This window comes from Medicago truncatula, chromosome 5 (assembly GCF_003473485.1).
Source record: "Medicago truncatula cultivar Jemalong A17 chromosome 5, MtrunA17r5.0-ANR, whole genome shotgun sequence".
NCBI classification, from domain to species: Eukaryota; Viridiplantae; Streptophyta; class Magnoliopsida; order Fabales; family Fabaceae; genus Medicago; species Medicago truncatula.
The window spans coordinates 32,293,070-32,315,654 of NC_053046.1; the positions used below are offsets into that span (position 1 = coordinate 32,293,070).

The 22,585-nt window shown below is 34.1% G+C and overlaps 4 protein-coding genes across 4 annotated transcripts; 3 read left to right on the forward strand and 1 right to left on the reverse strand.

Moving 5' to 3' along the window:
* Positions 1–877: 877 nt before the first annotated feature.
* On the forward strand, positions 878–2,823 carry LOC11416955 (UDP-glycosyltransferase 87A1). Its single transcript, XM_003615782.4, has 2 exons — positions 878–1,441; positions 1,714–2,823. The coding sequence occupies exons 1-2, from the start codon at positions 952–954 to the stop codon at positions 2,574–2,576; spliced, it is 1,353 nt and encodes a 450-aa protein (XP_003615830.1). The 5' UTR covers positions 878–951; the 3' UTR covers positions 2,577–2,823.
* Positions 2,824–3,854: 1,031 nt separating this feature from the next.
* On the forward strand, positions 3,855–6,199 carry LOC11416691 (UDP-glycosyltransferase 87A2). The gene is made up of 3 exons (XM_024784948.1): positions 3,855–4,086; positions 4,820–5,526; positions 6,194–6,199. The coding sequence occupies exons 1-3, from the start codon at positions 3,855–3,857 to the stop codon at positions 6,197–6,199; spliced, it is 945 nt and encodes a 314-aa protein (XP_024640716.1).
* Positions 6,200–8,780: 2,581 nt separating this feature from the next.
* Positions 8,781–10,902, forward strand: LOC11415708 (UDP-glycosyltransferase 87A1). The gene is made up of 2 exons (XM_003615784.4): positions 8,781–9,370; positions 9,477–10,902. The coding sequence occupies exons 1-2, from the start codon at positions 8,854–8,856 to the stop codon at positions 10,373–10,375; spliced, it is 1,416 nt and encodes a 471-aa protein (XP_003615832.1). The 5' UTR covers positions 8,781–8,853; the 3' UTR covers positions 10,376–10,902.
* Positions 10,903–18,679: 7,777 nt separating this feature from the next.
* Positions 18,680–20,984, reverse strand: LOC112422154 (protein FAR1-RELATED SEQUENCE 5-like). Its single transcript, XM_024784949.1, has 3 exons — positions 20,922–20,984; positions 20,014–20,681; positions 18,680–19,847 (listed from the first exon to the last, which is right to left on the reverse strand). The coding sequence occupies exons 1-3, from the start codon at positions 20,982–20,984 to the stop codon at positions 18,680–18,682; spliced, it is 1,899 nt and encodes a 632-aa protein (XP_024640717.1).
* Between the last annotated feature and the right edge of the window lie 1,601 nt (positions 20,985–22,585).

A 22,585-nucleotide genomic window follows, 5' to 3' on the forward strand; every position in this document is an offset into this window, starting at 1 on the left:
GGGAGTTATGAATTTTTGAATTTATGAATTCTCTGAGACGAAGGTACACTTGTTTTGAATTTTTGAGGAAGAAACTTGATGTTTTTAACATTCAGCAGTTATGAATTAAGGGGGAGTGTTAAGTGATTAATACATAACTGCCTTGTAACAAAGTTAGTTAGATTTTGTTTCAAAGTTTGTTAGTTGGTTAGCTAGCTTGTTCTACAAGCAAGTGCTATTGATGCCTATAAAAAGCTTTGTATTGTGTAACTTCAAACCTTAATGAGAGTCCACAATTCATAGAAATCTCTCTATTCTTCTGTCTTTCAGTTTTCAGTTTTATTTTGCTATTTTCTCATGTTGCTAAAACAGCTTATTTGCATAAGCACTTTTGCTGCGCAAATAGATCACAATTTTGATCTAACAATAAGGGAGATACCGTTTACCTGTCAGTTAAACATGCTCAATGGATGAAATTCTGCAATTTCAAAGATATAAAAACACTGAAATTGTAGATGGAGAATGCTAAGCACAAGTTTCTTTATTGGAATACAATTTGTTCTTTTTTCTATATAATCCATTCACATTGCAAAATATCTTGAACCCCAATTAAATTGAAAGGGAGGAAGGTCACAATTTGGCTGGTTAAAATGTTATCATACTTAATTTTAAAAGTAACATGGTATTGGAGTGTTTATTTGTCCATCTAAAACTTATTATAGACCCAATAATTGTGAATAGTACTTTAATATGCACATGCTCCTATGTAATAAAATACTACTAAGAGTTGTTTCTGTTACTAGTTTATGATATATGTGAACAACTCATCAATCCAATACAACAATTTTTAAAGCATTTCCTTTGTTGTTTTATACAGCACTTATCTCAAGAGTTTAGCATTAGATACTAACATTGACTAATCACCAAACCACAGACAACTCATCTCATCTCTCAGTAGCCATTTCTCCGGCAATGAATTTCTCCGGCGACGACATGTGCCACGTTGTGGCGATGCCATTTCCAGGAAGAGGACACATCAACCCCATGCTAAGCTTATGCAAATTCCTAATCTCACGAAAACCCAACAACATTCTTATCACCTTTGTAGTCACTGAAGAATGGCTCACTTTTATTAACGCCGATCCGAAACCAGAAGCCATCCGTTTCACAACCATTCCCAACGTGGTTCCACCGGAGCGCGAGAAAACATTAGATAGTTTTCATCGGTTTTATGAAGCTGCCATGACGAAGATGGAAGCGCCTTTTGAGAGGCTTCTTGATCAGCTTGAGTTGCCGGTGAATGTGATCATTGGTGACATTGAGCTGCGGTGGCCTGTTGATGTTGGTAGTCGGAGGAATATTCCGGTGGCGCCTCTTTGGACCATGTCAGCGTCATTTTACTCCATGTTGCATCATCTTGAGGTCTTTTCACGACACCAACATTTAACTCATGATAAGCTGGGTAAGAAATAGGATTTCATGTAGTAAACAAGTTGACACTTGATACTTGGCTTAACCATGGTCGTCGAATTGAGATCCGATTCAAAATTTAAATACAAAATCTTGAGTTTGAAAGTTGAACGTCACAAGGATATTAGTCTTGACATTTATTCTTCAATCTCTATTTTTGGTGATTGGACATAATTAGTATGCAGTGATACTTTTATTTATTGCATATCATCATCTGCTGAATATTAATGCAATTGTACATGACCGCATATCTAATCTGTGCAGAGAACGTCCCAGGAATTTCGTCTCTTCATATAGAAGACCTTCGATCTGTTGTTCGCGGAAACCATCCTCGAGCAATGCAGCTCTCATTGGAATGCATTTCCAAAGTTACCAAAGCAAATTACCTTCTTCTCACCACAGTGCAAGAGTTAGAAGCTGAAACAATTGATACCCTTAAATCTATATTCCCCTTTCCAATCTATCCTATTGGTCCTGCAGTACCTTATTTAGACCTTGAAGGAAAAAAAACGAAAAACACCGACCATACCCACGACTATATAAAATGGCTAGATTCTCAACCAACTGAATCTGTATTATACTTTTCTTTTGGCAGTTTCCACTCCGCGTCTAATGCCCAAACGGACGAAATCATTGAAGCACTGAACAATAGTGATATTCGATACCTTTTTGTGGCTCGCGGGGAAACATCGCGGTTGAAAGATAAGTGTGGAGATAAGGGAATGGTGATACCTTGGTGTGATCAACTCAAGGTGTTGTCTCATTCTTCTATAGGTGGATTTTGGAGTCATTGTGGATGGAATTCAACTTTGGATACTGTTTTTTCTGGTGTACCAATTTTGACATTCCCTCTTGCTTATGATCAATTTCCTAATAGCACTCAAATTGTTGATGAATGGAAAAATGGGTGGAAGGTAGAGAAATCATCGAAGTTGGAGAGTGATGTGGTTTTTGCAAAAGAAGATATGGAAGAGCTTGTTAAGAGGTTTATGGATCTTGAAAGCCAAGAGGGAAAGAAAATTAGAGATAGAGCAAGAGAACTTAAGATCATGTGTCGTAAAGCTATTGGTAAAGGCGGATCCTCAGATAGGAACCTGGACGCATTTATCAGTGACATTTTTTCTTGAAGGTTATCGATACCACCAGAGTCTAGTGGAAGTGGTTAGTGTGCAGTTTGTGTCAGTGTTGTCAACCACATGATACCGATTTCGATACTTACTGATAATTGTTTTTTAAGGTCATTGATGTGTCGTGTAGCTTTGGTTCAGTTACATAAATAAGCAATGAATTAATGGAGTGAAGAATATTGTAATTGTTTGTAAAAACGTATTTAGATGAGTAACATTGTAAAATGTTGTAAAACTGTGACTGAAATGCTCTTTGAAGGATGAATTTGTACTTTACATTCAGCAATTTGATCATATCAGCAAAAGTGCAGTATATATGTAGCATTATGAGCATTTTCTTATCAATGTTTAGTAGAAGCATATAGTTGCATAATTGGTGAAGATAATGCTTTGAATGGCACAGACTTTGTTAATGGTACAAGGGAGATACCACTTACGCGTCACTTAAACATGCTCAACGGACGAAGCTATGCATTTTCGAAGTCATATCTTAAACGAGTTATGTGCATAAACACTAGAATTTTATAGGCTGGAAAATGGTGTCCACCAACTCGGAAAATCAGAGTAGTTACGATCACCGCGAACTCTTCATGTACCACCAATCATGATCCACAAACGAGTCATGTGCGTGAACACTAGAGTTTTATAGTCTGAGACGTGTGATAATCGTCAAAATTCAACAAAACTCTTCAACACAGTTCCCTCGTGTGCTAATGAATAATGCTCATCTAGTGTGCGACCCTAATGGTCTGATAAAAGTAATATAATAGAGACAAATAAATCATAGATAAACTCGATTACCAATTTAAAATTTGGATTGGTTCTAACTCATACCCTACAAATCAGTTTTATTAAATCCTTAAAAAAATGGGTTTTTATTAAAGTTGACTTATAGAAAGATATCGAGGGAGTATAATTTAAGATTTCATCCTACTAATTAGGATGGTGACAGTTGACTTAAAAATGAATAGGAGGATTTATAATTTACGGTATGATGCCATTTTTTTTCTCGGGTAGTTTAGTGACTAGAATTTACCTTTTTTAAGGTGAATAAGTGGAATGTCCGGGGTTCAAACCCCAACTTCTGCCTATAACAATGTATGTCCCTACCAATTGAGTTATGCTCACGGGGACACGGTTTGATGTCATTAACCACACTCAACTATTTCATGCACTTTTTAAAAAATATAATTAAAAAAATACCTAAAATATCACGACAAGTTTTATCTTCTACCCAAAAATATCAAACCTCACGACCATTCCTCTCCCAAAATTGCAATGGAATCACCACCAACTTTCTTCAACCACATACTAGCCATGCCTTCCCCTGCAAGAGGCCACATCAACCCAATGATGAACCTATGCAAGCTCCTTATCTCCAAGAACAACAACATCCTTGTTACATTTATTGTCACCGAAGAATGGTTAACCTTCATCTCCTCCGAACCAAAACCCGACAACATCAGCTTCCGTTCGATCCCCAACGTTGTTCCATCCGAACTCATTCGTGGTCGCGACCACGCTGACTTCATGGAAGCTATAATGACTGTTGAATTTGTCTTCAAATTTGTGTTTTGGGAGAACAGATGAAATCGTGTCACGATTTTCAAGCAGCGAGCATGGTTTTTCAGAGTGCTCAATCGTGTCACGATTGTGGGAAAACGTGATACGATATTCAACTTGCTGGGCACGTTTTTTAGGATAAGGTTGGTTGTACTTTGGGTCGTACGCACCAATCGTGTCACGATTTGGACAAACGTGACACGTTTTTTCAGGATAAGGTTGGTTGTTTACAAGTGATTTAGAAACAAATTTACAAAAAGTCTTTAAACTGCTAGCTGCTAATGCAAACAACTAAGTTTTCATTTTTAGTCACTAAATTATATAGCAAAGCTTATCAAAAGCATTATTAAATTGTATAGAAAGCATTGATTCAGTTCAATTAATCATTTTTGTCGCTAATTTAGTTCTTTTCTAGAATGTTCGATTAATCATATGAAAAATATATGAATTTTATATAGTATTTTGTTTGGCATTAATTAAGTTCTCTATGCTCATTGTTAAGATGTTTTGGACCTTGCTCAAAAAAAAAAAAAAAATGTTTTGGACCGTCAATCAATCACAAACTATTATTCCAATCACTTTTAACTTTGATATGTTGAAATTTATTTTCCTTTTTAATAATGTAATGTTTATGATTGATTGATATGAATTAAATCCTAAGACTTAGTGATGCAATGCAGAAAATGGTGATGAACGTATAAGTTATATTCCTGGAATTTCCTCAACGCGCCTAGCCGATTTCCCTCTAAAAGATGATAGCAGCCGAAGCAAGCGAATGATGCAAATGACTATGAAAGGTTTTCAATGGATTCACAAAGCACAATATCTTCTATTCACTTCAATTTATGAGCTTGAATCTCAAGCCATTGATACCTTAAAATCAAAACTCCCCTTGCCAATCTACACTATTGGTCCTACAATACCATACTTTATTAATCTTACAAACAATCCCAAACCAAACACTACAAATAGCTACATTGAGTGGCTAGATTCACAACCCACTGGTTCTGTTCTTTACATAGCACAAGGTAGTTTTTTCTCAGCTTCAAGTGAACAAATTGATGAGATTGCAAATGCTTTGTGTGAAAGCAATGTTAGATTTTTATGGGTAGCTCGTGGAGAAGCAACAAGGTTGAAAGAAATTTGTGGGCACATGGGATTGATTTTGGAATGGTGTAACCAATTGAGAGTGTTGTCACATTCTTCTATTGGTGGATTTTGGTCACATTGTGGTTGGAATTCCACAAAGGATGGAGTTATTTATGGGGTACCTCTTTTGACTTTTCCAATAAATTTGGACCAACCATTTAATAGTAAGATGATGTTAAGAGTGAAGGAAGATGTTAAGGGAGATATTTTGGTGAAGAAATGTGAAATTGTAAAGTTAGTATGTGTGTTGAGAAATGATATTTGTACGACTATTTTGCTAAAACTTTTTGACAACTTTCTCTCTCATACTTACATGATGTTATTATCCTCTCTCTTCCTTTTTCTCTTCATTATTTTTGACCAATCAAAATAGAGGAAAACAAAGTTGTCATTAAATGGATGTACAAATATCATTGCTCATGTGAGTTTATGGATTTTGATAGTGACCTTACATGGGTTATTAGGGAAAAAAGTAGAAAATTTAAAAAGATGGGTCTTGTTAACAAGTGTCTTTTAAAAGCATTATTTAAAGAACCCATAAAAAGAAATCATGTCTTGAAAATATAAGTCAAACATCGTTGAAGTTATAATTATACAACTTTCAATATAAGAGTTACTACTTCTATGCTTAAACAATACCTTTAGAGCAATTCTTAACATTTTCCTAAAAAGATGTTGTGATGCAATTGGAAACGGTGGGTCAGCTGATAATGATTTGAATTCCTTCATTGGTGACATACTAATGCATTGTTTACGGTACACACATGCTTGAAGGTCCACTTCCAGCAGTGTAGTCTTTTCTATCTCAATATTTTATTTGTACTAGATTTTGAATATTACTTATGGTTCATTGGATTGGAATATTCATGAAATATTCATGTTCACTGTTGTTGTATGTATTTTAGGTTTAAATATGTATTTCATCCTTATAATTAGAGGTCGTTTAAGGATAAAGTGAGTAACAATTTTGTCCCTCAAAATCAAAATTTTGTTAAGTTTAGTCTCCTTCAAAAAAGTTAAGTTTAGTCGTTATATAACATCACGTAGCACATTAAATAAAAATGAAGCAATTCATTTGTACTCCGTATTACTGTTTATGTCTCAATGATAAAAGTAAAGGTTACACTTTTATTCAATACTCCCTCCATCTCAAAATAAATGTCATTTTTACTATTTTTTTGGTCTAAAATAATTTATTATTTTTACAATACTAATACAAAATTATTATTATTTTTCACTAAAATACCCTTATTTATTGTATTTCAATCATCTAATTATTCCACTAACTGATAGTTAATAAGTGTGTTTTAGTAAATGAAACACAATTTATTTCTAAAATCAACGTTACTGATCATTTTCTTAATGGCCGTATAAAATTCAAAAGAAACACCTAATCTGAGATGGATAGAGTAAAAATTAGGAATCACTTTTTCTTTTCCAAATCTTTTCGTCAAAGTAACACCTAGGCGTTTACTTAAAAGAAAGTGTATAAAATTTAATTTTGCCCCGTTTATTAATGTTTGTTTGGTTTCATTTTTAGCTCCTCAAAAATAATTTGCTAAAAAAAATTATGCGTCAAAGTTTTAAAAATAATTTTAAAGGTGTAAAATTAATTTTTGATATATTTAGATATTTTCCAGTGAAATTGATTTTGCATTTAAGATTGATTCCGACTTCAACCTAAAATGCAGAGCTTTTTACTTTAAATATGATTTTTTTACTCAAGTTTTTTGTTCAACAAAATTTTATTGATATGTATCCAAAGATAAACTACTCAATTTTAACTAAATCAATTTTTAAAAATTGATCATTCAAAATGAACTTTTATCCCAATAGTACCAAACACATTTAGGGAGTAAAATGAAATTGAGAGAGAAAAAAATTGATGAGAGTGAGAAAAATGTGGAGATGATCCAAATTAAGGAGAAAAACCTTTTGAATGTCCAAGGCAATTGATATGTCTAAATTATTCTAATGTCTAAGACTATGTGCAATGGAATGTTGAATTTGCAATTCAACATGTTGAACCATTGTAGGGGGTTGTTGAATTGGGAAAAATATGAGTTGGAGGAGAGAGGTGTTGAACTAATTCAACATGTTGAAAGCATGGCCCACATAGACACTTGGCATGTTTTGATTGGATGCTTGGATTTTTATCTTTTTAATAATTTGGACTCAATTATTTTATTGCAAATAATTTTTATTTTTATTTTTTATTTTACCAAAATTCGTAATTTTTTTTTCTCTATAAATAGAGACTTGGATCATTTGATTTGGACACAGAAAAAAAATCAAGTTTTTCACTCTCTTAATCTCATTATTAGCTTTATATTAGCTTTTCTTTTGAAGTTTTAGTCTTTATTTGTTGTATTGCATTTTATTTATGTTAAGAAAATAAAAATAAATTTTGTTTTTACAAAAAAAATAAAAATTCTTAAGTGTTTCTTCATTTTAATTTAATTATAATCGATAATTGTAATTTTATGTAATTATAAAAACAAAAATATAAAATTAAATAAGAATAAGAAATAAAAGGTGGTGGGGTAGGATGTTGAATGAAAAAACCATTGGAAAGGTAAAAATTGAATGGGTGTTAAATTAAGAGAGAGAAAATGATGTGAAGTGTTGAGAATTGAAAAAGTGGGTGTTATAAGGTTGTTGAATGTATTTTACCATTGTAAATGGTCTAAATTCGACTGTTCAGGCGATTGAGATGTCATTGCTTACATCTTGTAGGAGAAACTATCAGGCTAGTTAGTTACATGCAATTGGTCTTCCACCCATTCACATATTTTAGACAATGTAAACTTTTAATCAACATGAGACGATTTAGCTTCGAGCTTGATATTTAAAATTGTAAAATAAAAATAAAAAATTATTTTTGTTGGGCTATCCAAACTTAATAAAACAATCACAATGTCCAAGATGTGTGATCATGTGACGTATGGATCCAATTTAACTTTTCAGGCTACCACAATAATTGTGAATCGTGATCACACATGTAGATGTGTTAGTTGGATTTCATATTACTTTTGTCGGGTGCAATATACGAAGTATGGATACATATACGAATGCTACTAACACATCAAAACTGTTAATAATTTAAAAAAAATCAATCATATAATTTAACGTAATTATACAAACCAGTATTGTGTCATGTCAGATGTAATACAGAAAAGAGTTATGATACATAAACATCCTTAGGTGACAATACATTCTTCCACACCCACACAAAAATCTGACACGTAGTCACGTGGATCCCGCACAAGCACACTTTCTATTTCCTCTTCTCTTCTCTCTTCCTAGTGCATGGGGTGTACAAAGGTGTATGAGAATAAAGGGTGTCTATGTAACATTTTCCTACGGAAAAAGTGTCTATGCTTCCTAGCTTCATAGTTATAAGACCTTTTGAAGGTACACTTTTACGTTGTTACTCTAGATGGTAAATTCCTTCACTATTACTCAACAATAAAATAGTATAATTTTGTCCTTTCTATTCATTTCATACACTTTACATAGACACTTATACTCCAAAATACTCAACATTAACATCACCATCTCCTCCATGGAACCTCCAAATCCACCTCCACCTCCACCAACCACCACCAGCACCACCCACATAGTAGCCGTACCATACCCAGGTCGAGGCCACATCAACCCAATGATGAACCTATGCAAACTCCTCATCTCCAACAACCCCAACATCGTTGTTACCTTTGTTGTCACAGAAGAATGGCTCACCATCATCAACTCCGACTCACCAAAACCAAACAACAAAAACATCAAATTTGCCACCATTCCAAACGTAATTCCCTCCGAAGAAGGTCGAGGAAAAGATTTTCTTAATTTTCTCGAAGCTGTTGTGACCAAAATGGAAGACCCGTTTGAGAAACTACTTGATTCACTTGAGACAGCACCGAATGTGATTATACATGATAGTTATTTGTTTTGGGTTATAAGAGTTGCCAATAAGAGAAATGTTCCTGTTGCGTCGTTTTGGCCTATGTCGGCGTCGTTTTTTCTTGTTCTTAAACATTATCGTCGTTTGGAGGAACATGGTCATTACCCGGTAAATGCTTCAGGTTAGTTACTTTCTTTTTTTTTTTTTTACTAAATTTAAGGTACTTTTCTTTTATTCCTTTATAAACATTTCAAGTGTTTTGTGTGTTGTTTAAATTGTTGCAACAGAAGTTGGTGACAAACGTGTGGATTACATTCCGGGGAACTCATCAATTCGTCTCCAAGATTTTCCACTTCATGATGCAAGCTTACGCAGCCGTAGATTGTTAGAGTTAGCTTTGAATAACATGCCATGGATGAAGAAAGCACAATATCTATTATTCCCTTCCATATATGAAATTGAGCCTCAAGCAATTGATGTTTTAAGAGAAGAATTTTCTATACCAATTTACACAATTGGACCTACCATACCTTATTTTAGTCACAACCAAATTGCCTCTCTAAGCACCAATCAAGATGTTGAACTTGATTATATAAATTGGCTAGATAATCAACCCATTGGTTCTGTTCTATATGTCTCACAAGGGAGTTTTCTTACAGTTTCAAGCGAACAGATCGATGAAATTGCGAATGGTTTGTGCGAAAGTGGTGTTAGATTCTTGTGGATAATGCGAGGAGAAAGTTCTAAGTGGAAAGATATTTGTGGGGAAAAAGGGTTTGTTTTGCCATGGTGTGACCAATTGAGAGTGTTGATGCATAGTGCTATAGGTGGTTTTTGGTCACATTGTGGGTGGAATTCAACTAGAGAAGGTTTGTTTTGTGGTGTGCCTTTTCTTACATCTCCAATAATGATGGATCAACCTTTGAATAGTAAGTATATAGTTGAGGATTGGAAGGTTGGGTGGAGAGTGGAAAAGAAGGTTAAAGATGATGTTTTGATAAGAAGAGATGAAATTGCTAGGCTTGTTAGAAGATTTATGGATTTGGGTGATGATGAAGTGAAGGAAATGAGGAAAAGAGCAAGAGAGCTTCAACAAATATGCCAAAGTGCTATTGCAAGTGGAGGGTCATCCGAAAATAATATGAAAGCCTTTCTTGGTAATATATTACATGGATCCAAACAATAGAGTAAACTATATTGTATTATTTTAATCCTCCCTTATAGTATCTTAGCTTCTACTTAGAATTCATTTTCTAGTTCATCATTAGAGTTTGTCATTGTGCAAAACAAGTATTTCAACAAGTAATGGTTCGTTCTATAAATATATGAGATAAATAATTGAGTTCATTCTATTCGGAGTTCTAAGGAGTTTATATCTTGAAGTGAAAATTGAATGTTGCATTAAAATGTATGTAAATCTGTTAGATGGACAGACACGATGATAGACCAATCTTCTTTTGTAGCTAGTAAATCCATAAATGGAAATATTTGCAAGGGTAATTCTTCAAGATTAAAGGCTTTCGAATTAAGATGTGATGCTTCTGGAGGGATCTTGGGAAGAGACTTCGGCATGTTCATCCTCTAAACCTTCATCTTTCTTGGACTGTGAAGGGGATTTGATAGTTAAAATAGTTTGGGGTAAGAGATAAGACCATATGCAATGGCCAATTTAATGAAGCATTCAACACCAATTTCCTTTGCAATGGTGTGTTTTATGTGTGTTGAATGAGGGAAGAGAAGAGAGAGAAGGTGAATCCATTAAACACAATTTAAATCTGCCCGGCCGGACACGTGGCGACGCGTGATTGGGAAAAAATTGGCGCGTGCGTTACACGCGCAGACAAGGCGCGTGACGCGTCAGACGTGCGGAGAGAGAAAGATTTTTTGGATAGATAGTGACACGTGGCACGTTTTAATTGGCTGTCCGGATTCTTATCATTTTAATAATTTGACCTCAATTATTTCGTTGTAAATTAATTTAAAAAAAAAAAAAATTACCAAAATTCATGATTTTTTTTCCTCTATAAATAGAGACTTGGATCATTTGATTTGGACACAGAAAAAAAAACCAAATTTTTCACTATCTTCATCTTATTATTATCTTTCTATTAGCAAACTAAGTGAAGTTTTAATCTTATTTTTTGTGAAATGGATCCCAATAATAACCATTTCAACACCCAAAATTTTTCTAATTACCCATATAACTACGAAAATCCCAACAATTATCCAAATCCAAATCAATTTTATAACCAACGTCCTCAAAACATACATCAAAACGTACCTAATTTTGGTTTTTCACCAAATTTCAACCAGTCATCCTCTGTTCCAAACTTTCATCCATATTATGGATCTATGATGAGATATCCATCTCAAACACCCCCGTTTAATGGTTATATGCCAATGGGGAATGAAAATTTTCCTAGTGTTGATGCAAACCAATATCCTGAATTTTCAACACAAATAACTCCTGGTGGCATGGCAGTTGCTGATGAAGTCACTCCAGAAGATTCAACTCCTAAGAGCAAGAGAAGTAAGGAACCAGCATGGAACACTCAACAAAATTTGGTTCTAATTAGTGCATGGATTAAATATGGAACAAGCAGTGTTGTCGGGAGAAACCAGAGAGGAGAAACATATTGGGGTAAAATTGCTGAGTATTGTAATGAGTATTGCTCATTCGATTCTCCCCGCGATCTAGTTGCCTGCCGAAACCGTTTTAATTATATGAGCAAAATAATAAATAAATGGATTGGTGCTTATGAAAGCGCTAAGCGTATGCAAAAACATGTCTTCCTTCGAATCGTTGGAGACCTTTCAAGTAGTGATAACTACTTCACCCAGCGAGTTGATGCCGCCAACAAAGAAGGTATATCACCGTTAGCAAAATGTACCACAGCAATGCGAATGTTAGCATATGGTGTGGCAGCAGATGCGGTAGATGAATACATAAAAATAGGAGGTACTACAGCATTGGAGTGCTTACGTAGATTCTGTAAAGGAATCATACGACTGTATGAGCAAGTGTATCTGAGAGCACCAACCCAAGATGACCTTCAAAGAATACTACATGTTAGTGAAATGCGGGGGTTCCCAGGGATGATCGGGAGTATTGACTGCATGCACTGGGAGTGGAAAAATTGTCCTAAAGCATGGGAAGGTCAATTCACCAGGGGGGATAAGGGAACCACCACAGTTATTCTTGAAGCAGTTGCATCTCATGATCTATGGATCTGGCATGCCTTTTTTGGATGTCCGGGAACGTTGAACGATATAAACGTTCTAGACCGGTCACCAGTGTTCGATGATGTGGAACAGGGAAAGACTCCAAGGGTGAATTACTTTGTGAATCAACGTCCATATAATATGACATACTATCTAGCTGATGGTATCTACCCTTCTTACCCAACTTTCGTCAAATCAATTAGGCTTCCTCAAAGTGAACCCGATAAGTTATTTGCAAAACATCAAGAGAGCTGTCGGAAGGACATCGAACGTGCTTTTGGAGTGCTTCAAGCTCGATTTAAAATCATCCGTGAACCAGCTCGCTTGTGGGACATAGCTGATTTGGGTATAATCATGAGGTCATGCATCATATTACATAATATGATTGTTGAGGATGAACGAGATACATATGCTCAACGTTGGACCGATTTTGAGCAATCTGAGGGAAGTGGATCTAGTACACAGCAACCATACTCGACCGAGGTGTTACCCACTTTTGCAAATCATGTGCGTGCTAGATCCGAGTTGCGTGATCCAAATGTTCATCACGAATTGCAAGCAGATCTAGTGAAGCACATATGGACAAAATTTGGAATGTTTCATGATTGAAGATGATTTGTATTGTACTAAATAAATTATTTGTGTGCTTGTTTGTTGTCTTGCATTTTAAGCTATTTGTGTGTTGTGTGCTTAGTTTGTTGTATTGCATTTTAAGTTAAGAAAATATAAATAAATTATTTAAATAAATTTTGTTTTTACAAAAAAAAAAATTAAGTGTATCTTTATTTTAATTTAATTATAATCGATAATTTTAATTTTATGTAATTATAAAAACAAAAATATAAATTAAATAAAGAATAAGAAATAAAAGGTGGTGGGGTAGGGTGTTGAATGAAAAAACCATTGGAGAGGTAAAAATTGAATGAGTGTTGAATTAAGAGAGAGAAAATGATGTGGAGTGTTGGGAATTGAAAAAGTGGGTGTTGAATGATATTATTGTGTTGAACCATTGTACATGGTCTAAGAAGGTGGAGATCCCATGTTTAAAATCGGACGAAGAAGTAAATATTAATCCAACAATAGAGATTAATCATTCGAGATGAGTAAGACCGCAATAGGGACAAAATTTTCTCTCAAGAGATTACACATTAGTCCCCTTATCTATAATTTTACAATGTTAGCCCTCCATTTTAAAATTTTAGATCAACTTATAATTTTGACCATCAAATTTGATGACGTGACAATATATTGTGTGATATGAAATGAATGGCTAATTGTTGAGAATCTTAAAAAATGAAGTGTTAAATTGAGTGTTAGCCAAGCATACAAAACCAAAAGAATATGAATTGAAATGACACATACAGGGTTGTCAATGAACAATTTATTGTCACATCATCAAATATTATGATCAAAATCATAGACAGGTAAAAAAAAATGAAATCGAGAACCAAAATTACATAATTAGAACTAGGGGCACAAAAATAGCGTGAACATGATTGAGTTGGTAGGACATTGTATTATATATGCATGGGTCGGAGGTTCAAACTCTAAATCCCCACTTATTCACCTTAAAGGTGAAATTCTAACCTATTTAAAGCCTTGCTCGACCCAACTCGTTTAATAAGAAGGCTAAGCTCAGGTTTATAATAAAGTTTGTTTAATTAAATAGGCTAGGCTAAATCTTACAAAAAAAAACCTAAAAAGTCTATCAGGCTGGCATATTAAGCTTAATATTGTTGAACTTTTTTTTATTATAAACTCATGCCTTTATATGGTTTGGTTATTTAGTGGCAAGTATATTGGTGTGATTATACTTTCGTAAGATTTCGTTATTTAGTAGCAGATATATTCATGTGTTTTAAGCCTTCATAAGAGTTGACTTATTTAGTAGTAGAATTATAGGTGTGGTCAAGCTTTAGTGTAAAATAGACTTTTAAATAGGCTTTCAAGCTTTATCTAACATTTAAAAATGTTAGGTCACGCCTTACAAATAAGTCTATGACAAATAATAAATTAATCTTAAACCTATACTTTTAAAGTAGGTCAGACTTAGGTCATATAGAGTCCGGTCTGACCTAACTCATTTCCACCCCTAAGATTCATACATCACATTATGTTATCACTTTTTTTAAGGAATACATTACGTTATAAATTTTATTAAAATACTTAAAATTAAAAATCAATCATGCTTTTTTTTTTGGTACAATGCTTTTTTTTATAAATTACTTTAATTTCTTATTAAATTAATATTAAGGTTTACGTTTGATTGTAGTCGTTGGTCAAAAAAAAAAGTTTGATTGTAGTCGTTATACGGTTTTTGGTTTTAGTCTAATTAATCTTCTTATTTAGACTAGCGTTCAGAAAAATTTGTTTGATAAAGCAATTAAAATTCATCCACTAATTTTAATTCAACTAACAAAAATATTGAAGTTTTTAGATAAAACATTGTGAAGGTGGCAAAAGTCGGTCCATTACCAATAATCCTACAACCAAATGCTTTGTTGAGAATCTCTCCGTGCGTATGACAAACCTATTTTCTATCCCATGAACTTACCTCGATGGATAGGGATATTGCATATTATATGTATGAGTTGAGGTTTGAACTTGAACACCTCACTTCTCCATATTTAAATGAAATGTGTGAGTTCTAGCCTTTTAGACTACTTGATAAAAAAAAAAAAACCCAATTTTTTCCTTAAAAATAAAGTGTGATTTCTAGCCACCAGGCTACTTAAAAAAAAGAAAAAAAAAACCTATTTTCTTCCTTAAAAATAAAACTATTTTCTCTCTTTTTTTTTTTTTTTTTTTTGTGAACACTATTTTCTCTTTTTTAATATAGTAGAAATCAATACAATGACGTCTATATATATGAACTCACTAGGTCTCTCACCATTATGCTCCTGGTCGCACAATTCTTGCTGGTTTGTCTTTTTCTTGTTCCATATTTTGGTTTTGGTTTCGTCTCTTTAGTAGTGCTCATGTTGTTTTTGTTTTTTGTTTTTTCTTTTCCCATAGTCATATTGACACAGTGCCTTAATTTTACCTTATGTAATGTAGTTGGTTCTCGTTTATTTTGCCTTAATATTGAAACTCAAGTTGTAGTGCCTTAATTCAATACATATTGAAACGAGAAACCAACAAAATAAATATATGTTTTGGCTGGTTTGTCTTTTTTTTTTTTTTTTTTCCTTCCTTCGAGTCAAATAGTCTTAGTCTAGTACGTGAATCCCACACATTAAGTGTCGAGAAGTGGAGAATTATATGTTCGAACTTATGTTTGACAGAGATATCACATTAGTCGCTTTAAAACACAAAACATTACTTGCCAAATTATTAATGAGAAATACATTGCACCTCCCATCATAATCAGTGTTGAAGTTATGAAACCAACTTCCTTCCTTCACGAATCATGAGCTAGCCATGTGAATTCTCACATCACAACAAACTCATTGCCATGAAGATCTTCCTCAATATATTTGATAGTTGAGTCATCCACTTGACCCATCACAACAAAATCATTGCTATATTTGATAGTTGATTCATCCATTTGACCCCACCCAACTTCATATAATGTTACCCTCTATTGGATTCTCAAACATCTCATGTTTTTGCCATATAAAATTCTTACATCTTCATAATGAAGAGAATTTTGTATATCCGCATCTCATAATTTTTTGCAGTTCTCCATCTTTCTCATACATTTTTGTTTACATCTTTCTCATACTTTACCTTTTTTTTTGGAGAGGACTTTACCTAATTTCTTTCTCTTAATTTTCCCACTCTTTTACATATATTTTCTCTTGCTCTTTTTTGTACACAACTCTTAAATTTGTACACGCTTAATTTTTCTACATTAATTCATTCAAAATATCTCTCTCTCTCTCTCTCTCTCGTCTCTCTCTCTCTAATAATATGGATGTACAAAAATAATTTTCATTTTTTGTTAAATATTTGAAGTACTTCATTAAAGAAAGAAACCTTTAGTACCCACAAAACAAATTGGGCATGCCACGCATGTTGAGTGCGGTCTTTCCAACCACACAAGTGGATCATGCATCTTGTTCCTACCTCTATAGAATTTGTATAAAGAGTGGTTTTACATTGAAATCCTTAGGTGGATGTACCACCCTTCTACCACCCCACATGTGACATTTTTAATATTAATTATAATGGAATGATAATTTTGTCATTGAGTATTCTTACCCTCTCACCAGTCCCACTCCCATCGGTCAAACCACCCACCACCACCATCCGCCGTATTCAACCTCAATTTTCACCTCCACCACCACTCCCACCCTCAGATCTAACATCCTCCGTCCACCACCCTCAACCTATCATCAACAATGTCGCCACCGTTTCCAACTACGGCAGTTACCAAACCTATCTCCCATGTCGTCAACTTCACTTACCTATCTCCCATGTAATTCTATTGGTTTATTTATTAGACAAGAAGAAGAAAAAAAAACATCATAAAAAAGGGAGAGAAAAAAGAAGTCAAGACCATAGAAACCAAGTTTTACAAAACAAACAATGGGGTGGGACAAAAATGAGTCACGACTCATTTTCATTAGTTTCTGTTTTAAAAAATAAACACATATACAAACACAATGAAAAAGCTAGAGAAAGGAATTAAGAAATTTAATGGTTGCCATTCTAGATATATTGAGAAAAAGCTAGAGAAAAGAATTAAGAAAATTATATATATATATATATATATATATATATATATATATATATATATATATATATATATATATATATATAGGATGACTCAAATGAGAGGACCATTTATAATGAGAGATGAGAGGGTGAAATAATGGCCCTTGAATTAAATCAAATGGTTGTAATTTAATTCTCACTTTAAAACTCACGTGACCCACTTTTCTAAACTTAACAAACATAACACGCGCTTCTTTTTCCACACAGTCTACTGAAACGAGCATTCCTTAAACGCTTCTGCTTCCATCGTCCTCCCTTCACCATGACTCTCCGATGTCTGTCGTTCAGCCACTCACTTCATCTCCCCCTTTCTGAATCTTTTCTCATGCGTTTCTGTAACAATTATAGTTACCGGAGATCTGTAATTATTTCATCTGATGAGAGGATCTCATGGGTTTTCTTCATCTTTATTCTGAGATTTTATGGATTTTGAATGTGATTCTGGTTATTGTTGAATGATTTTGAAGCGTGTATGAAAGTCCACTCCACCACAACAACAGTCATAATCATCATCCTTCATTAATCCAAAATTGATTCTTAAAGTATTAATGGTTGCAGGACTTGCTTTTGTATGGCAATACTATTTGAAATGATACCATCCAACTTTGTAGTGTTAGATGTATTATATTCTGATCAAGTACAATTTATGTACAACAATATAGCTTTACTTCCACTGCTCATTGTACTTGATTTAAATTTTGTTTTTAAATTTATGTAATTTCTATTTTAAGTTTATGATGAGATTCACAACAGTGTAATGTAATGTAATCAAATTCTTATTTTATATCAAATGAGGTGAAATTCTGCAGTCCAAAATTTTGTAGTCATTGAGATTGTATTTTGTATTGTGACAGCATTTGATATTGGCAAGTTATATATACATTGGTTTGACATTGGTTTGTTACCATGATGACTTGAAGTTATTATGTACATGACAGCATACCTACTTTGTTACTACTTTGCAAATATAATGTCTTCTAGTTAATTTTGGCAAAAAAATAGGTATTTTGTTGTAAGCTGCATAGAAGATACGTATGATTTTTTTTTTATTCCAAATCAAGGAACACATCTTTTATTGCTTATAATAAGGAAATCAAGCATAATAATAGGAGTGATATTTGGTAACTGAAATCAAGCATAATAATGGAGTGATATTTGGTAGCCAAATAACTTAATTCATTCATACACCAGATAAAAAAGATCCAATGGCTTTCGCTCAAAACAAAGGTTCTTCAAAAAATAGAAACTAAGGTTCTTCAACAAATAAAAACCCAGATAATAGAAACATAAACACAGGTTCTTCAAAAAGAAACATGAACACAGAAATAGTTTCCATCTTCCTTCTATGCCATTCATCTTGTCAAAGTTTCTTCATCTTTGTAGTGTCTCTTCTATGTCATTCATATTGTCTAACTCTCTCAATCTTCCATCTATGGAATTCTTCAAAACCTAAAAACCAGGAAAATAAACTAAGATTTGATTTTAACTCACATACATGAATATAATAATATCAAAATAAATAAACTAGTTCTTACCAAAACTATGGAGATTATTTGTTAGGACAATTGCGGCTGTTATGATGCGCATATTCACCACATGCCTTGCAAAGTCTCGTTCTTTTTTGTTGTTGTTCGACAGCCTTCTCTTTGCCACTTTTGATTCTTTTACCACTGCCTTTAGTCTTTGCAAACTGTGGTGGAAGAATTTCTACTCTCTCAGGAATATTTGTTCTGATGTAAGTTTCCAAATCATTTGTCTTGGTTTGCTTAGAACTCCCTTCAAACTCATCCAACTCTTTTTCCATTATAACAGCCCCATTTAACACAATAAGCAGCTTTTCTTTATCTTGCCCAGCCTTCTCCACACACCTAAATAACTTATCCCAGACATTTGAAACGATTCCACCTTGCCCAGCCTTTTCATAGACAATATCACCTATGTCAAACACAGGTTTTTTATTTGCAAACTTAGTCCACCTATTCAATATGTACTTACTTGGTATTTCATTCAATTTTTTTCCCTTTACAACACAAAGTATGTGTCTACAAGGTATTCCTTCAGCCTGGAACATTTTGCAGGAGCAGTTTGCATTGTGATAAGACAAATTGTACACTACTTCTCGAAGATTACGATTGACCTTACTATTATCATGTACCAGAAATATTTCCATTCCATCTTCCTCTTTCTTATTTTCAATTCCACAATCAACACAAGCCATCCATAATTCCTTCTGAAATATATAAAATTTCTCGCGAGCATACACATCTCTTGCATGCTTCTCTATGTCACGATCCAACATTAGTTTTGGTATGGAATGAATTGAACTGTTATCGGCAAGTAACTCCTTATGTCGTTGTGCTTCGATTGCTGAATCAAACCTCATCCAAAATTCAACCAAGTTGACATTAGGATTCAAGAAATTTCCATAAAACGAATTCTCACTTTCTGATCTTGATGTTGTTCTCATTATCCCAGCCAACAAAACGTCTTTAAAGTATGCTGGAATCCACATGCTTCGAATTTCAAACATATATGACAGCCACTCATTCTCTTCTAACTCAAAGTCGAAAATGATACTGTCCCATGTTTCTTCAAACTCATCTGGTGTCTCTGATCCCCAAACACATGATTTGAAAGATTGGTTGAACTCTTCATCATCATTCAAGGAAGCACCTATTTTTTCGGAAACTTTTTTCATTATATGCCACATGCACAATCTATGAAAACAAGTAGGAAAAGTCTGCTTTACAGCCACTTTCATTGCAGGATCTTGATCAGTTATTATAAGAATACTTATTTGTTCGATATGTAGTATCGAATGAAACTATATCCCCGAATAATGAATAATTTTTCCTACAAATATCATCTGCCCAAAAAACATACCTTAGTCGGTCTTCTTCATCTACCTCGTATGCATAAAAAAATGATGGATTAAGTTCTTGCTTCCTTCTAAAGTTATCAATAAAAACATTTGCATCAGAATCTTTGAGCAAAGTCTGTAAATCTCTTTTATAATTTTGAAGATCCTTTTGCGTGCATCCAACATTTTCATAACCCCCAAATTGTTCTTTCATTAAGTGGAATGATTTTGAAGGCCCAATATTTGCTCTACCATATGCATGTAATAAGCTCTTGTGCATTGGATTCACCTTTCTTGCTGATCTTAGAAATGGCCTCTTCGAGGGTGAAGCAAGTGCATGTGTATGACTTTCATTAAATCGAGCAAGCTCATACTTACCTCCTTCAACCCATTTGAAAACGGCATTTGCATTGCATCCTTCTCTTGTAAGACTCCTTCTTCTAGATTTGACAGCAACTGCATCAAGCACTTCATCTTTTTTCTTATCCGATAAATAACCTTCTTTTGAGCAAACAAAGTATTTCCAACGTTTCACACCATTTTTATCTGTAGTTTCCGATGATGAACGCACACTAAACCCGACGTTATGTGCATAATTTTGGTAAAACAGTTTACCTTCTGCTAACGTATCAAATATTTGTCCAACCTTCGGCTTCAATTCATCGTCATAGTTCGGCATGGAATCATTTTCCTATAAAGTAAAACATATATAACGTTTATGAATACTCCAATTTTTGTCCAATTTCAAACAAAATGACATAAAATGATAGGAACGTGTGTGTATATTCACATAAAAGGTATGAGTAATCTAACAACACCTAGTAATCTAACAACACCATTTATGAATAAATCACTTTGTAACAAACATACAGGAACGTATATGCATGAATAATATAAATTACAATTTGAATAATAGAATTTGTGAAATTACCAATAACTGATTGGCTCCAAGCAAAGAGTTTTCCTGCAAATTCAAGCTTGAGTTTTTGTCCATTGAAAGGAGAAAAAGGAATTTTAGTGGGAAGAGAGAAAAATTGGTTGTTAGTTACAGAGTGAAGAAGAGGAAGTGGGAACGTTTCAGTAGATTGTGTAGAAAAAGAAGCGCGTGTAATGTTTGTTAAGTTTAGAAAAGTGGGTCACGTGAGTTTTAAAGTGAGAATTAAATTACAACCATTTGATTTAATCCAAGGGCCATTATTTCACCCTCTCATCTCTCATTATAAATGGTCCTCTCATTTGAGTCTATATATATATATATATATATATATATATATATATATATATATATATATATATATATATAATTGAGCCTACTCATGAATCAAACGAGACGAACTATGTATAGCTTAAATTCAGCTCATTTAGTTAACAAACTTAATTTCAAGCTCAAATTCAGCTCATTTGGTTCATGAACCAAACTCAACGAGTTAATTATCGAGTCGAGTTCCGAACTATATTCGAGTTGGTTCGGTTCATTGTCAGTCCTAGGACGGAGTGCACGAACCTAAAGAAGAACAAGTGAATCATGACGGTGCAAAGGAAAAAGAAGTGAATTGCGACAACACAGAGAAAGAAGAAGCTAAAATTGACTGTAAACGTTTTTAAGACTGTAATATGTTTCTAATCATTAAAAAAAATGTTGCATTTACTAAAAATATTGTTTCTAGTCATCACACAAGTAAAATTGACAAATACGACTATAAACGTTTTTTGACATTGTTCTGGACCGGTCAAAGACCTGTGCTTAACCACTTAGGCCAAATAACGAACCAAGCCCAAATACTGCATTTGGCAAATTACTCGCAACACACCCCTTCCCCGCGAGGGGGGTGCACGGAGCAACTGAGACCTGTTCAAACGAACAGTAACGTGTCTTTACCCACGTTCCCGCAAATATATCACCGACGGTTATACTTCTAGTGATTTCGTAACCGCCAGCCACACGTGTGCCTTACAACGACTCTGCATTCACCCACCTCTATAAATAGGAGGCTCCTCGCAACCTCCAAGGTAGAATCTCTCACGCTCTCAAACCCCCCATTCTAAACTACTAACTTGAGCATCGGAGTGTATGCAGGTACACCTCCCCCCCATTTGGTCCAACGCTCACTAGAAGTATAACAACCACCGCATTCAATACAGGGCCAACAACCACCTTTTGGTTAGGTACGATCAGACATCATTTGATTGAATGAATTTGTTTTTGTGTGTTGATTCATTGAATTTTTCACTTGTATAATACACTAAGTAAGAAACTTTTGTAAAAAAAAAAAAAAACAAGTTAGAAACTATTTAAAAATATATATAACTTTTAGGATTTTTTTGTTATGCGAGCTAAATGGGTTACACGTATCCCATACAGGCTAGCCCAAATGGATAACATATTTTTTAGGATGGGCTAAAAAGTTCTACAAAAATTCGGGTCAAATATTTAAGTTCAAGCCCTACAAAAAAATCGGATTTGTAGACATGCATTTGAACCTTCCCCCGCTCAGACTTGGCTCCCCTGCCTCGTATTTAACGGGGAAAAGCCAATTTGATTGGGTGCGGGTGTGGGGAAAACCCGTCGCTTTAGTACGGGGGCGGGGTCGGGGG

Excerpts from the sequence above, each read along its gene's own strand:
- LOC11416955 (XM_003615782.4), top strand. The coding sequence starts at position 952 with ATGAATTTCTCCGGCGACGACATGTGCCACGTTGTGGCGATGCCATTT. Across the intron at positions 1,442-1,713 it reads TTTAACTCATGATAAGCTGG|AGAACGTCCCAGGAATTTCG; the intron begins GTAAGAAATAGG and ends TAATCTGTGCAG.
- LOC11416691 (XM_024784948.1), top strand. The coding sequence starts at position 3,855 with ATGGAATCACCACCAACTTTCTTCAACCACATACTAGCCATGCCTTCC. Across the intron at positions 4,087-4,819 it reads TCCATCCGAACTCATTCGTG|AAAATGGTGATGAACGTATA; the intron begins GTCGCGACCACG and ends GATGCAATGCAG.
- LOC11415708 (XM_003615784.4), top strand. The coding sequence starts at position 8,854 with ATGGAACCTCCAAATCCACCTCCACCTCCACCAACCACCACCAGCACC. Across the intron at positions 9,371-9,476 it reads TTACCCGGTAAATGCTTCAG|AAGTTGGTGACAAACGTGTG; the intron begins GTTAGTTACTTT and ends TTGTTGCAACAG.
- LOC112422154 (XM_024784949.1), bottom strand. The coding sequence starts at position 20,984 with ATGGACAAAAACTCAAGCTTGAATTTGCAGGAAAACTCTTTGCTTGGA. Across the intron at positions 20,682-20,921 it reads TTGGAGCCAATCAGTTATTG|GAAAATGATTCCATGCCGAA; the intron begins GTAATTTCACAA and ends TTTACTTTATAG. Across the intron at positions 19,848-20,013 it reads GATGAAGAAGACCGACTAAG|ATTGTGCATGTGGCATATAA; the intron begins GTATGTTTTTTG and ends TTGTTTTCATAG.